General features: G+C 35.8%; 2 protein-coding genes across 9 annotated transcripts; one reads left to right on the top strand and one right to left on the bottom strand.

The window, feature by feature from the left end:
* LOC142531105 (transcription factor HBP-1b(c38)-like) lies at positions 1-4,942 on the bottom strand. Of its 8 annotated transcripts, none has more exons than XM_075637160.1 (12): positions 4,800-4,942; positions 4,563-4,701; positions 4,283-4,447; positions 3,171-3,274; positions 2,566-2,636; positions 2,275-2,466; positions 2,079-2,156; positions 1,946-2,005; positions 1,711-1,840; positions 1,290-1,561; positions 884-1,132; positions 1-488 (listed from the first exon to the last, which is right to left on the bottom strand). In XM_075637160.1, exons 3-12 carry the CDS (start codon positions 4,387-4,389, stop codon positions 339-341), a joined length of 1,413 nt encoding a protein of 470 aa, XP_075493275.1. In that variant the 5' UTR covers positions 4,390-4,447; positions 4,563-4,701; positions 4,800-4,942; the 3' UTR covers positions 1-338. The 8 variants fall into 8 exon arrangements, with proteins under 8 accessions (XP_075493275.1, XP_075493283.1, XP_075493254.1 ...); XM_075637168.1 differs by having other exon boundaries at positions 4,664-4,701; positions 4,800-4,917; XM_075637139.1 differs by having other exon boundaries at positions 4,283-4,701.
* Positions 4,943-8,313: 3,371 nt separating this feature from the next.
* LOC142537565 (uncharacterized) lies at positions 8,314-15,073 on the top strand. The gene is made up of 15 exons (XM_075643072.1): positions 8,314-8,406; positions 8,698-8,738; positions 9,396-9,477; positions 9,802-10,552; positions 10,643-10,842; positions 10,990-11,093; positions 11,154-11,449; positions 11,619-11,933; positions 12,134-12,227; positions 12,419-12,735; positions 12,930-13,025; positions 13,167-14,245; positions 14,628-14,777; positions 14,942-14,995; positions 15,053-15,073. The coding sequence occupies exons 1-15, from the start codon at positions 8,314-8,316 to the stop codon at positions 15,071-15,073; spliced, it is 3,693 nt and encodes a 1,230-aa protein (XP_075499187.1).
* The last annotated feature ends 349 nt before the right edge of the window (positions 15,074-15,422 follow it).

Raw genomic sequence — 15,422 nt, 5'->3', positions numbered from 1 at the left:
TATTGCGAAACCAGAACGTTATTTTGAATTTGAATTATTTAATTTTCTTTGTAACATATGTCACCTAATCTTCCTGCTAAATGCCTCTACTAAACATTGCTTCTTGTTCTACCAACACTAGAATCTGAATACAACACCTAACCAGTAATTTGACATGATATGATCGAGGCTAGGCATTGGAACGATCTTACATCATATTTTACAAAGCAATAAAGCATCTGCCAATCGACTTCCCTTGCAATCACCATGGCATCGTAATACTAGAAGAGTGTTTTGCCTTTCGATCACCTTCTTTCACGTGCTAACGACATTATGGGCATGACTGAAGCCTACCTCGATTATGATTCTTGTGGCCTAGCGAGCCAAAGAGAGCTGAGGGCACGAAGCCTTGAAAAATAGTCATTTATCAAGAGAAGTGCCCGGGCTGATTGTTTGGTTGTTAGTATACGATGCATTTGTTGTAGAGTTTGCTGCCGCAGGTTGTCAGCCTAGTGAGAAAAAGAAGATGCATCGTCAGTAGAAATAAAATGTTGTACAAGGATACATTGTGTAGCAACGACCATTGTCTATCACAGTCCTACGTGGCTGCCTGTGTGACACCATGATCGAATTGTACAGCTTCGGGTCCTACTTGGTTCAAAAAAATTGAGTGACAAAATTACCCCACCTATTATTTTCGGCACGATGGTAGACATAAGAATACAATACAACAGTTTGTGTTGGAGCATCATTGCGCATTCGGTTCACATGAGTTTTTGTTGATCAGGGGACGAATGAACTTTGGCATTTGGTATTACATCCTCATAATCCGTTATATTATTTTATACAACATACGGTCCGATATCCCAAGAATGTACACATATTTATGGGGAAGATATATTACCTGTCGAATAAAACCTTCCAGAGTTCCCAACTTCCCCATGGCCATTGCCATCTGCCCCATATAATTAGCAACGTTTCCAGACGAACCTTCGGATCCAGAGGAACCAGTGGCCAACGTCTCGCCTAAAGATTGCTGCAACGCATCCATACCTTGCGAAAGAGCATCTTCGGCTTGATGAGATGATTGCTGCAAATTGAATATACCCGTCAATTGCTGCTCTGAAAGTGGCTCGAGTTGGTTCACAAGAAGCTGCAACATCACATCACAAGCCAGTATCAGAATCTGAACATTAACATTAAAAAAAAAAAACCTGAACATTAACATCACTCACGATTTTTATCACATAATAATACCCTTGTTTTATTGCATCAATAGATACTTCTGTTAGCATCAAATTTTAATATACCTTGAGGAGTTCTGATGGACGGAATCCACCAATCCACATAAAACACCTTTCCGCCGGCGTCTTCCACATTCCTAATAAGATGTGAAATACATCGGCCTTGGCACCGTTACCTTTCAGCCTGAAAACATCGTTGAAGTGTGTTATCGCATTACTGACAATATTCCGAAGCTCCACATCATTTGTGTGTGAACTGACTGCAGTTCGCAGCTCATTTATGAGCCGATTCTGCTCTTCCATCCACCGTGCGTATTCTGCATCAAATGCCAATACCCCTGGAGAACAAAACAACGTTAAGATTTGGTTTTAATTACTCGATGATAATTAGCTAATATTACATTTACACCCCCTCTGTCGTAGGAAGCTTTCAAGGTGTTGATCTTCTTTAGAGGGTATCCCTGTAAGTTAGCCCAAAGAATCGTACCATTGGCACTCCCCGTATGAGATTGATCTGCCGTGCTTGTAATGTACACACCCTGCTGACGTGCTTGCTGCACTTCCTGCTCTAGTTGGGTTAACTTCATGCGACTATTCTCCAGCTGCTGAACATATGCCTAGAGCCATAACAATCATAACTTCATTGATCTAGGATTTCCATTACGATACCTCGATTCTTAAGTGATGAAACACCAAGAACGAGCTAAAAATTATAAACATACTTTCTTCCTCAATCTGCTCTTTCTCGCAGCTTCACGATTTTGTGCAAGCCTTCGCAGTGTCTGAACATTACAGAATATTATAAGAATCAAATAAGCACTTACTAAAATAAAAACTCTTATGAAAATGCAACACCTTTTGATCTTGGTTTCTTTCTTTCGATTTATCAGTGGAATCGGAGATCACCACAGCTGCAGATTGACCCATTTCAAACTGCACCACAAGTATGAATGTGCGATCACAAATGCAGTGAAAAGAAATGAATGAACTTAAAGCCACACTCTCAAATTTCTTGTACGTTAATTAGGAGATTACATGAAGACAAACTCACCTGTAGATTTTTATCACCAGGTTCCGCATCTGTTGAAGTATCCGTACGGGAGCTGGAATCAGCCATGTTGGAATCTCCCCAGTTCTCATGCTGAGCATTAGATGCAGAAACTATATTCGGCATTGGTGCCAGCGACTTATGAAACTGTATTACTTGAGATCCCGGGAAAAGCGTGCTAGTTGAAGGACGAGTCTACATATTAGACATTTAAAACTTATCACAATCTCAACAATCAATCCCATAAATAATAAAGCAATTAAGGTACAAAGCCATTAGATAAGTGATAGTTACCATATTGAATGCTTGAGAATGGAGATCAGCGCCTGATAGTCGGCCATCCGCAGCTGAAGTAAATCTCGGACCTATCAACGAAACAACATTTTCTTGGATGAAGACAAAATTCTGACAACAGAAAAACATCTGGACTTTTTTTTAAAAATATCTTTTTAAAACTGCAGGTTTTGAAAAAATGTGGCTTTTGGTTGGGTTTTACTTCAAAAAACCACTTAAAAACGCACAATTTCCCTGCTACGTCAAAACATAAGGCAGTGTTTGCTTCTTTTAAAAAGCCCTGATTTACAGATTATGGCATTGAGAAAATGCTTGTGAGAATACATTCCGCTAGTTTATGAATTATGAGCATCGAGTGAAGCCAGATTATACTTCGGATTAGTTCGAACTTATAAATACTGGCACCTTCATCTTTCCCATAGCTAAAAGTATTTTTAGAATATCAAAAGATAATAAAGCAAAGGATCAACCAACTTCAATGTATTACAGGTAGCAAATGCACAGTGTATAAGTTCGGAAACATGATTGTGATCCAAATAAAATTGAACAAACTTGACAAAAACCAAGTAACAAACTACAAAGATAACTAAATTCATTATACTTACTTTGGCTGATACCACTGGGATCTCCGACACGAAATCCCATGTATTGCTCGAGGACCCCATAATCTGAAAGTCGTGAAGATTGTGTTGCATTAGCTTCTGTACCCCTGCAACCCACAAGGTACGCTTCTCATAAGATGTAAGCTAATGAACATATACTCAAACATAGGGAATTCAAAAACGATTTTTCGTACATCATCAGCATGGAAAATGTCATAATCGAGCACTAGCTCTGTGAGAAACTATGGGACTGATTAGTAAGTTCATTTAGGCTCCTCTTTCGGACTAATAGCCTAAAAAGGAGGTCATCACAATTAGCTATCCACGAAGAAGATGTCTTCTTTGTTTTACTTTTTACATGCATTTGGGCCTCCTTTGGGTAACTCGAACTGCTTTTTTAGTGAACCAACTCCAACAACTAAATGCTGGTACAAGCACAACAAAAGCTTAGCGGTGTAACTATGCTACATGAAATTCAATATAAGCACTAATCAGCATTAAATGTTTCAATAATAATTGAAAATATACAACTAAAACTACATCCTTGCAACTACTTTTCCCGTTTTCAATAACTTTTTAACTCAATTCAATTGTTATTGTACAAAAATTAAAGATTTGTCTAATCTTGAAAATTTTCAACTATATTAGATTCATAGCATCCGCAGTTCATTAGAACTCAAATTAATGATTTATTTATCAAAAAAAGAAGAAAAAGGTAGTCCCCGTCTCTCTTCAATCTTACTATAACAAATAAACGATTTTGATAAAGGGGAAAAAAAACATATTTTCGCATCCCTAAACCTTATAATTTTTCCTATGCTAATAACACAAAGTGAGATGCCGCATCATCATGTTTAAGAATTATTTTGGTTTCAAATTTCACCGGATTCCCGTTTTCAGTGCTTACCGACGGAAAAGAAAATACAAGAAACTGAACCGTAAAAACAATTAATGCAAATTATACAACGATAATTTATAATAAAGTAATCGCAAGAACTTGTTGCAACAATAAATTACACATAATCACCACATGTTCGAGTATTCACGCACCAAAAGTGGGCTGGAAAGGAAAAAAGATCAGAGAGAGAGAGAGAACGAAGTGCAAACAATATTACATGGGATTTGAAACTGGCGTCTGAGAAAAGAAGCTTGGCATCACAGAACTGGCACTTCTTCTATTATTATTATCGTCTGCACCAATTTTTACCTTTGTACCAGCCATAAATCATCACCACCTCCTCCAATTCTCAAACCCGAGAAACAAGATGAAAATCTCCAATCTTCTTTGGCCAAGAAAGTTGCAAGTATTTGAAAGTCAACAGGAAAATCGTCACAAAGACCAAATCCCAGTTAGTACACAAATCAAACACGCAAAATCAAACTTTCCAAACGCACCAATGTCGCCATAAACATAACGCTGTGGAGTGTAAACCCTTCCCGCAAGGCCTCGAAAACATGTTAAAAAGTTAGAAGGGATACCGAGACCTGATGCTTACAGCTGGTATTTTCAGGCAAAGATCAAGTGTTCTGGGAGCTAAAAGACAAAAAAGATTTGATCTTTTCAGCTTCCAAAAAATTAATAAAAAGCTCGTTGGATTGCTCTAAATATAGAATCCGATTTAAAAAATTTACCATTTTTATCTGGAAATTTCTCCCGCACCAAGAAGACTTTCTTGTCAAGCACAATATTCAAGGGACCTTTAAGATTCTTATTTTTTTAAATGTATTTACGTATTATTTGGAGACGTGGCTTTCAGATTGTTCCAAGCAATGCGTCATTTTCGTCCATGCATTTATCCACTTTTGAAAGCATCCTCCTTTTTTCAATAGCCTTTTCCAGCCACAATGGAAGATTGCCGAAATCCCCCTGTACTTACTTTAAATTGTATTTGTCGCAGTATAATTCTGGTAAAAAGTAGTTTACAACCCATGTTTGTGCTCTTTACTTTAAGGGTCATTCTCCGATTTTTCTTTTTCTTTTAGTCTAATTTTTTTCTATAAATTTGGTGAAATAATTTAATATGTTTGTAAGAAACTTTTTTTTTTGAAGATATGTTTATAAGAAACTTACTTATATTGAATTACAGATAATAGTAACTCGGGAACATTCATGATTTATTTTTGCAACATTACTTTGTATATTAAGCAATTATATAAACTAAATATAAATATGTACTTGAATTTTTTTTTATGATTTTAATTTTGATAAAAAGTTGTTTTTATTATTATGATTTCTTATATGTACGAGATTTTTTGGTTTCATCAGGTTGTTCTAGGAAAAAAAAGCCAAAAAGAGCATTCTGATATATAATATATAACCAATAATTTTGTTTGGTACCATATTACTAATAATTTTATGTCGTTAAAATTGAAGCTTGAATCTAACTCAATCTCAAAAGTTGTTCAATGAGAGATGATTGTCAAATTCTATATTTACAACTCTCAATAAATTAATCCTGCCAATGTAAGAATTTGACACATACTCACGCCCAAAAATGAACAATTGAAGCGTGAAGTTTACATGACATTATCGAGGGTCATAGGGCAGTGCAACACATAATCCAGTTGATGTGAGACATTAACCACATAAATGTTACTTAATACAAAAATGATTGTGACTTTATATTAGATTTAGTTATTTTCAGAGGTTATTTTCATAAGTTTGTTTCTGGTTAAAATAACTTTTATATATAGTATTGAGTAGGTCTATTGTGAGACGGTCTCACGAATCTTTATATGTGAGACAGATCAACCCTGCCGATATTCACAATAAAAAGTAATATTCTTAGCGTAAAAAGTAATATTTTTATATGGATGACTCAAATAAGAAATCCGTCTCACAAAATACGATACGTGAGATCGTCTCACTCAAGTTTTTGTCATGGGTATTTAGGTCATTAATTGTAGTTTGCACCTATTCATTAATTATTATTAATTAGAATAAGAGCAGGTCTCTTGTGAGATGGTGTCACGAATCTTCATATGAGAGATGGGTTAACCCTATCGATATTCACAATAAAAAGTAATATTTTTAGCATAAAAAAGTAATACTTTTTCATGGAATGACCCAAATAAGAGATCCGTCTCACAAAATACAACCCGTGAGATCGTCTCAAACAAGTTTTTGCTTATGAATAATTGTTATAGTAGGATATATTGGATATTTTAAATGAATAATGATGATATTTCAGTTATTTTAGTGAATAATTATTTTCTTATGTATTATTATAAAGTATAATAATTTTTTTAGTAGGAGTATTTGATAATTTTTTTTTTTTTGAAAAAAGTATTTGATAACTTGCATATACGCAATCAATGAACTGGAGTTTATCAGTTCAAGAAAATAGAAAAAATAAATAAATCTGTCACTTGTATCATTTGGAAGTATTGTATTTATTAACACAAGGAAATATTTTTTTATTGCGGATCAATGTCGCGACATCAATTTCCATTCTGTCTTGGATTCCCTCATCTTATAAACAATTTTTTTAAAAAAGAACTTCCGTCTTGGATTCCCTCATAAACATTTTTTTTTTAAAAAAAAACATCTTGTGAACATTTTTTTTTTGTATTTGTATATATAAATTGGGAACTGATTAAATCATATCTTGAGGTACAATAATTATTCTTCTTTTAAGTAAAGCGATCGGATTATGACGTTTAGTCTGTTATATGTTTAAAATATTTGAGCTGCACAATCATCACTAACTATAATTTTTGGTAAAACAGTAAGCGTTTGGTCTTACAATTGGTATCAGAGCCTATGTCATCAGATCGATTCTCATTAAGGAGTGAAATTATTGGGAGATAGATTGTTGATGTGCAATAATTATCCCTGCTGAGTAGAGCGATTGAACCATGTCACTTTGACTTATATGCGTTTTAAAAGATTTGAGTTACACTATTACCACAAACTATATTTTTTGGTAAAACGACAAACACTACGTCCTACAATATTACTCGGTCCTATATCATATAAATCACAATTTAAATTACCAATAATTGTGAGCATTCTGTGGTCAAGCAGCACAGTTGATGTTCATCCAATAATTGTGAGCATTCTGTGGTCAAACAGCACTGTTGATGTTCATTAACAAGCATTGAATGCGCAAGTGATCTGACTTTCCTACAAAAAAATAACATTTACCAAATTTATTATTGTATGTCCCTATATTTATAACATAAAATAAAACCATTTTTATCATTAAAAATATCAGGTTACAGCAACATTTTCTCAATTACAATATTTATAACATAAAATCGGTGTTATCATTTGAAAGGTTAGGGTTACAACAAGACAATTACAATGGGTTAATCTGAAGTTGAACTGAGTTGGATATATTATGGTAGATTTACACAATATTTATTTTCTTGATTTATCGAATTCCAGATTGTTTAAGGGTAATATTGTTTAATTTATCATAATTTTTTTTTTTTGTAATTTAATTTGGTCGGTTTTTGCTCCATACAACTCATATATCTCAAATTTTACGGTCATACGAATAAGAAAGTAGTGTTCAGAAATTTGGTCGATGTTCTTTAAAAAATATGCAAATACATCTTGATTTAATACAATAAGTTATTATTTGTTATCACGAAAACTAAGAGATCTAACAATTTCTCTCATTTTAGTGATGAAAAAACCTAAGCAACAGAAACTCAATTGTTTTAAGGTGAAATGAATTTCATTGATATATTGAATTCATTGTTACAATGTAACATAAGGTAGAAAAACCTAATACACCTACACGCATAAAAAAAACTTATACTACCTCCTAACCAAGAGCTTCCGCCACTCTTGATCCACCGTGTCTCTTAGATTGATAATTATTTTTCTTATCTTCTTCGGCTGCTCTTCTTCTAGCTTCATCTCGCGTCCGTCTTGCTGCTTCTTGTTACCTACGCTATTCTTCTCCTTTTTTGGAATCACCTTTCTGAAAATGATCCAGCATTTATTTTATTTGGGTGCCAAGGCTAGCCTGAAGACCGTCAATACAAGCCCCAAGTCTTTATTCAGTTTGGGTTAACTATCTAGACAAAGTGATCGTGACATCGTTGGTGTGTTTCTTTGAAATCTTAAACTCATTCATGAAAATTTGATGTCTGATTTGAGTTTAGACACATTTCGTGTTATAGCTTGGTAAAGATGGGAAATATCAACATCAAAGGCTATCAGACGAGCATCAAAGTCAAACATGAGACAACAAACATTCTCAAAATGGAAAATGACCTCTATGAAGTATACATCGTCCGCAATATGATCATTTGTGTACGAAGGGTCAGCTTCATTGTCATTTGGCTCCGACCGCTCATCTTCACTTTCAGTACCCATGAAGGGAAATAAGATTTCGATTTTAAATGATATATTTTATTTATTTCCTTAATAGAGTTTTTCTTGTTGATTTGATTGAGCAAATATTTAATATGATTTTGCCTTCCTTAGATAATGAGATTTTAATTCAAGAGATATGATATTAGTGTTTAAAAAGAGTTTATTCCAAATAAAACTCTCACTTTCCTTGTATTTTAGGTTTCCTTGAGGAGATATGATTCTTCACCTATAAATAAAAGGTAAAGCTCACTGATGAAGTTGGCTTCGATATCGACCATACAAACACACACGTTGCAGAAATTTGCAGAGAAAAATTATTCACAAAGCCGTTGCTGTTTGGAGTGGTGATTCTCGTGTTAAGCTGAATGTTGCCAAAATCTACAGACAACATCCGTAACGGTGTTGACTAAAAGATTGCATCTAGTTGATAGTGGTTTCCGGGATCAAGTTTTGCTTTCTTGATTACGTTTATTTTTGTTTTGGTTATTTATTTTAGAAAGCTTTATTTTCTCAAATTGTTGAGGAAATTGATTTTGGTACAATCACTAGTGTTAAGTTTTTTTTGTAAACGATTGAGTTTTCTAGTGATTAATTTTTGCCATAAGGCACCACACAAGTATTTATACTTGTGCATATTTAATCGCGTCCATCTATTTATTTCAAGTCAATTTGTGTTATAAAAGTTAATTTTCCGCTGCATGTAGATGTTGTCCGAGATGTTGTAACATCTGACACAACATCTAATTCTGACAAAACACAAATTTTCTGTTTTACATCATATACTGATATTCTCATTAATTTACGTATCTGTCGGACAAAATAATCCTTACAAGTGGTATCAGAGCGAGTTCTTGATATACTAAGTGCTGATTCTGGTTTTTGTTTTTGTTTGACAGAACTAATCCGATGGACAATTCATTTGCAAGCGCAACACTTCGACCACCAGTTCTAGATGGTACCAATTACAGCCTATGGAAGGTCAAAATAAGATACTATATAAAATCTCTAGATGAACGGGCATGACAACGTGTCATCAATGGATGGACTCCACCAGTCATGATAGATCAAGAGGGTGACAAACGGCCAAAGCCTGAAACTGACTGGACTGCTGATGAAGTGCAAAATTCGAACCACAACTCAAAGGCTTTGAATGCTATATTCACATCGGTTGACATGAACATGTTCAATTTAATCACAAACTGTACTTCGGCTAAAAGTGCATGGGATATTCTCCAAAGTCACTGTGAAGGGTCTGAGAGTGTGCGATGAACCAGATTAAGGATGCTTACTTCCAAATTCCAGATGATGAGGATGGAAGAATCTGAGAACATACTTGAGTATGATCGTCGCCTACGAGAAATTGCTAATGAGGCATTCAGTGTTGGAGAAGCTATCTCAAATGAGCGCCTAGTTAGCAAAGTCCTCCGTTCTCTGCCCGAAAGATTCAACATAAAAATTTGCGCAATAGATGAGGCTAAGGACACTTCTAAGATGGCATTGGAAGACCTTATCAGTTCATTACGTACTTTCGAGATGAACTTGGACATGAAGAAGAAGGATAAAGGGAAGACAATCGCACTCCAAGCTTCAAATGACTCCTATAATGAACTCCTTCAAATATCTCAAGAAGTCAATGATTCTGATCTCTGCGAGGATTCTATCTCCTTTATCACAAAAAAATTTGGTGATTACTTGAAAAGGATCCGAGATAAAAAGAAGGATGCACAACCATCTAAATTTCCTAGCCTTCCTGCACCTGAAAAGTCACAAAAGTACCCTGCCAAGCAACAACTTCATCCAAGGAATGAAGGCAAGGGACAATACAATTCAAAAAGGTATGATTCGGTGCAGTGTAGAGAGTGCAAGGGATTTGGACACTATGCCAATGAATGTGCTAACCGATTGCGAAAAAACAAAGGCTACAATGTGTCTCTAAGCGATGAAGAATCCGATGCTGAGGAGAAATCCACTGATGAAGAAAGTCAAACCTCCTTGACTGCACTATTTACAGAAAATCGCTGGCTGCAGGTGAATCCTTTAGGTGTTGCCCTAGGTGTTGCCACACCTGGCCGCAACATCTGCAAAAATTCAGTATGTTTGAAATCCACAACTTCTGAAAATTTGAGTGGAGATGATGAATCAGAAGCTGATTATGAAGAACTCACTCTTGAGAGTGTGCAAAAGCTTTATGAAGAGCTGTTTGAAGATTGGACCAAAAGAAACAAGTTGAACTCAAGTCTCATGAAGGAGAACGTTGAACTAAAAGCCGTAGTTGCCAAACTTGAAGTAATTTTGAGCAAAAAGGATTTGGAACTTGGTAAGACCAAAGAAGAACTTCAAAAGGCAACTGAAACCTTGTCCAAGTTTAATTGAAGCACATCCAAGCTTGAATCCATAATTTTGATGGGAAGAGATGACAAGAAAGACTTAGGGTTCAAAGACAGTGTGTGTGAAATAGGTGAATCTTCCAAGTCTACTGTTTTTGTAAAGGGAAAAGCTGATACATCTCCACAACCACAATCCAATTCACCAATCAAAAGCTCTTCATCAAAAAGACAACCTGCTGCACCAATCGCTAAGAAACGAAAACGCAGGTATGTATGTCATCACTGCTTTAAGCCTGGTCATATCAGGCCCTACTGTTTTAAACTCAGGGATGATCGCAAGAATCAAAAGTTGAGTCGGATGTTGCCCCGAATGTTGTCCAACACTTTCTGCAACACCTTCCACCATCGACCTACAGTAAGACAAATTTGGGTCTCAAAGGTAAAAACTCACTGTAAAGTTGTTTATACCTCGTTAGAAACTAACACTGCAGGTCATTGGTACTTTGATAATGGAAGCTCCCGTCACATGATTGGATCACGAGAATGTCTCACCGATTATGTTGAGCAAAAAGGTGGCAAAGTTACATATGAAGGGGGAGCTAAGGGAAAAATTGTTGGAAAGGGTACTTTGAAAGTTGAAGGACTACCAAAGCTCCACAATGTGCTTCATGTTGAAGAATTAAATTCAAATTTGATAAGCATAAGCCAACTGTGTGATGATAATTTGCTTGTTAAGTTTGATAAACATACTTGTGAAAGTTTTTGATGAATCTAACAAGTGCATAATGACAGGTACAAGGTCTTCGGATAATTGCTATCAAATAAGTGAGGAACTTTCGTGCAAACATGTGCAAATCACCGAACTTGACCTTTGGCATCAAAAACTCGGACATGCAAATTTCAAAACCTTGAAGAACTTGAGTAAGTACGATGCAGTTAGAGGTATGCCTAATCTTTCATCTGGAATATCATATGTGTGCGGAGATTGTCAAAAGGGAAAACAGACGCGCGTGTCGCACCCAGTGTTGCCAACATCTGGGACAACATGCTGTCTGGAATTACTGCACATGGATCTTATGGGTCCCATGGAAGTAGAAAGCATTGGAGGTAAGAAGTACTCTTTTGTGTGTTGATGATTTCTCGCGGTTTTCATGGGTGAGCTTCATTAGGGAGAAATCGGACACTTATGATGTGTTTAAACAATTGCTTACAAGAATCTCAAACTTCCACAATTTAAAAGTGAGAAGGGTCAGAACTGATCACGGTAAAGAATTTGAAAACATATCCTTCTCATCCTTCTGTGACAGGAAAGGCATTTCACACGAATTTTCAGCACCAAAAACCCCACAGCAAAATGGCATTGCCGAACGCAAGAACAGGACTCTGCAAGAAATGGCAAGGGTGATGCTAGCCTCAAAGAATATTTCAAAGCATTTTTGGGCTGAAGCCCTTAATACAGCATGCCATATATCGAATAGAGTCTATTTAAGAAGTGGTTCATCCATGACTTCTTATGAAATCATTATGGAATAGAAGCCTAACCTTAAATATTTTCATGTGTTTGGTTGTGTTTGCTACACTTTGAATGACAGGGATCAACTTGCAAAGTTTGATTCAAAGAGCGACAAGTGTTTGTTTTTGGGCTATGCCACAAATAGTCGAGCTTATCGCATGTTTAATCTAAGAACTAGGACTATTATGGAATCCATTAATGTGGTGTTTGATGATTGTGCAGATCTCAAGAGGAAAACTGCTAAAGATGACGTTGAAGATCTTCTGGAAAATCCAATCTCACTGGAAAATGCAGATGTTGCCCCAGATGTTGCAACATCTGGCACAACATGTGACGCTGAAGACACTGAATCTGAAGAACCGCATTGCAATGATGATACAGTAGATGATGGATCGTGTATTCCAAGCAAAATTCAGAAAAATCATCCATCATCTCAAATAATTGGAAACATGCGTGGAGATGTTCAAATCGGAAGAAATAAAAGATTGATTACCGAAAAATGGTTGGACTGATTTGCATGAGTTCTACATACTCACATGTTAGATTTTCATGTTTTATATCCAATATTGAGCCTAAAAATGTTGATGAAGCTTTGAAAGATGAGTTTTGGATTAATGCTATGCATGATGAGCTTGAGCAATTTGTTCGAAATGATGTGTGGGACTTGGTTCCACCTCCTGACCATGGTAACATAATTGGTACAAAATGGATTTTCAAAAATAAAACCGATGAGTCTGGAAACATCATTAAAAACAAAGCAAGATTGGTTGCTCAAGGGTACACACAGGTTGAGGTGGTTGATTTTGATGAGACCTTTGCTCTTGTAGCCCGTATTGAGTCAGTCAGACTACTACTAGCCGTTGCATGCTACATGAAAATCAAACCTTTTCAAATGGATGTCAAAAGTACATTTTTAAATGGTATTTTGAGTGAGGAAGTGTATGTTAGACATCCTAAGGGTTTTGAGGATCCACACAATTTGGATCATGTATACAAGTCGAAGAAGGCACTTTATGGCTTGAAGCAAGCACCACGTGCATGGTATGGGAGATTGACTGAATACCTACTCGAAATTGGCTTCAAACGAGGTGAGGTAGACAAAACTCTTTTTATTCAAAAGTCCAAAGGTGAGATTCTTATTTGTCAAGTATATGTTGATGATATAATCTTTGGTTCTTCCTCTCAAAAGCATGCTGATGATTTCGTTGAGTGCATGTCATCTATATTTGAAATGAGCATAGTTGGTGAGCTAAATTTCTTTCTTGGTTTGCAAATTAAACAAATGCGTGATGACATCTTTTTGTGTCAAAGCAAGTATGCTAAGAATTTGATTAAGAAATTTGCAAATGAAAACCCAAAACACATGAAAACTCCTATCGGATCGAGTGAGAAATTGTGCAAAGAAGATGTTGCCGAAAATGTTGACAACACCTTATATCGTAGCATCATAGGTAGCCTCCTGTATTTGACTGCCAGTCGCCCTGACATCATGTTTAGTGTTTGCTTATGTGCTAGATATCAATCCAATCCTAAAATTTCTCATTTGAAAGCTGTTAAACGTATTTTACGTTACATAGCAGGAACAATTGAATTAGGATTATGGTATACACACGAAACCAACTCAAACCTGGTAGGATTTTCTGATGCTGATTGGGCTGGGGATTTAGATGATAGAAAAAGCACTTCTGGGGGGTGTTTCTATCTTGGCAATAATCTGATTTCTTGGCATAGTCGAAAACAGAATTGTGTTTCACTCTCCACTGCTGAATTAGAATATGTGGCAGTTGGAAATGCATGCACCCAACTTTTATGGATGAATCAAATGATAGAAGATTATGGGCTTAAAAGTGAATCTTTAGTCGTGTATTGTGATAATTCTAGTGCAATTAACATTTCAAAAAATCCAGTACAACACTCTCGAACAAAGCACATTGACATAAGACATCATTTTATTCGAGATCTTGTAGAGAAAGGATTTATCCAAATGGAGTTTGTTGATACAAATAACCAACTGGCCGATATATTCACCAAAGCATTGGATTTTGAGAGATTTTCCAACCTTCGGAAATCTCTCAGCATGTGTTCTGCCTAATCATTCTTGGATGTTGTCTCAGATGTTACAACATCTCGGACAACATCTCATTTGCATATACATTTCTATGGCTTAGACATTCTGCATTGCATTCATACAGTGATATGATGTGTTGAACATGTGCAGCATAATTCTCTGTTGCACCTACAATTCCTTGTTATCTTTTCAAACTTCACACCTTTACATGTGAACTTAGTCACAGAAAGATTTGAAGTGTGGTCACTTGACTCTAACCAATATGACAAGTAAACGAAGTAAAATTGAAAAATCAAGTGATGGGTCTGTGATTAGAAGGAAAGATGGAAAAAGCTACCTAAAAGAGCCCAATGAAGGCTGTGCTTTTAGTGTGGGAGCTACCCCTTCTAAAATTAACACAGAAATAGAAGAAAATGGAAAAAACTACCTAGAGGAGTCCAATGAACACTGTTCTTCTAGTGTGGGAGCTACCACTTCTAGGTTAAAAATATTATTAAGTCACTGATTGTGAAGATTATCAAATTTTGTTTTCAGGAACTGTGGGTGTTGACTGGAGATGTTGCTAACATTTGTGACAACACTTCATCTGTAAACATATCTCATATTTTCTATCATGTTTTTATCTATGTTCCATTCTGTTTTTAGGCATCCATAAGTCATGCATAAACATAACAGTGTGAATTGGGTCATGAGGTTATTTGTATTACAACAAAGACGTTTTGTGACAAATCCAATCTTTGCAGGAAATTGAATTAATGTGCACCTTGATGGTAAGTGGAGCTATAATCCGATGTGGGTTTTATGTTTGGAATTACTTTTGAAATGATATTGCACAAAATTATTGCGATAAACTCTGAAGGGAGTAACGGCTATTTTTTTTACCCGTTATTTTTTTACCGTTAGCATTGATCGGTTACTAATTTGGGATGTTACCGTTGCACTGTAATTTCATGATTATCCTCCTGTTTTTACACCGCCTGCCTTCGACCATATGCATTTTCACTATTTTGCAAAC

Source organism: Primulina tabacum, chromosome 2, assembly GCF_025594145.1.
Source record: "Primulina tabacum isolate GXHZ01 chromosome 2, ASM2559414v2, whole genome shotgun sequence".
Lineage (NCBI taxonomy): Eukaryota > Viridiplantae > Streptophyta > Magnoliopsida > Lamiales > Gesneriaceae > Primulina > Primulina tabacum.
The sequence above is the reverse complement of the archived record's forward strand: the minus strand, read 5'-3'. Positions and strand labels throughout refer to the sequence as shown.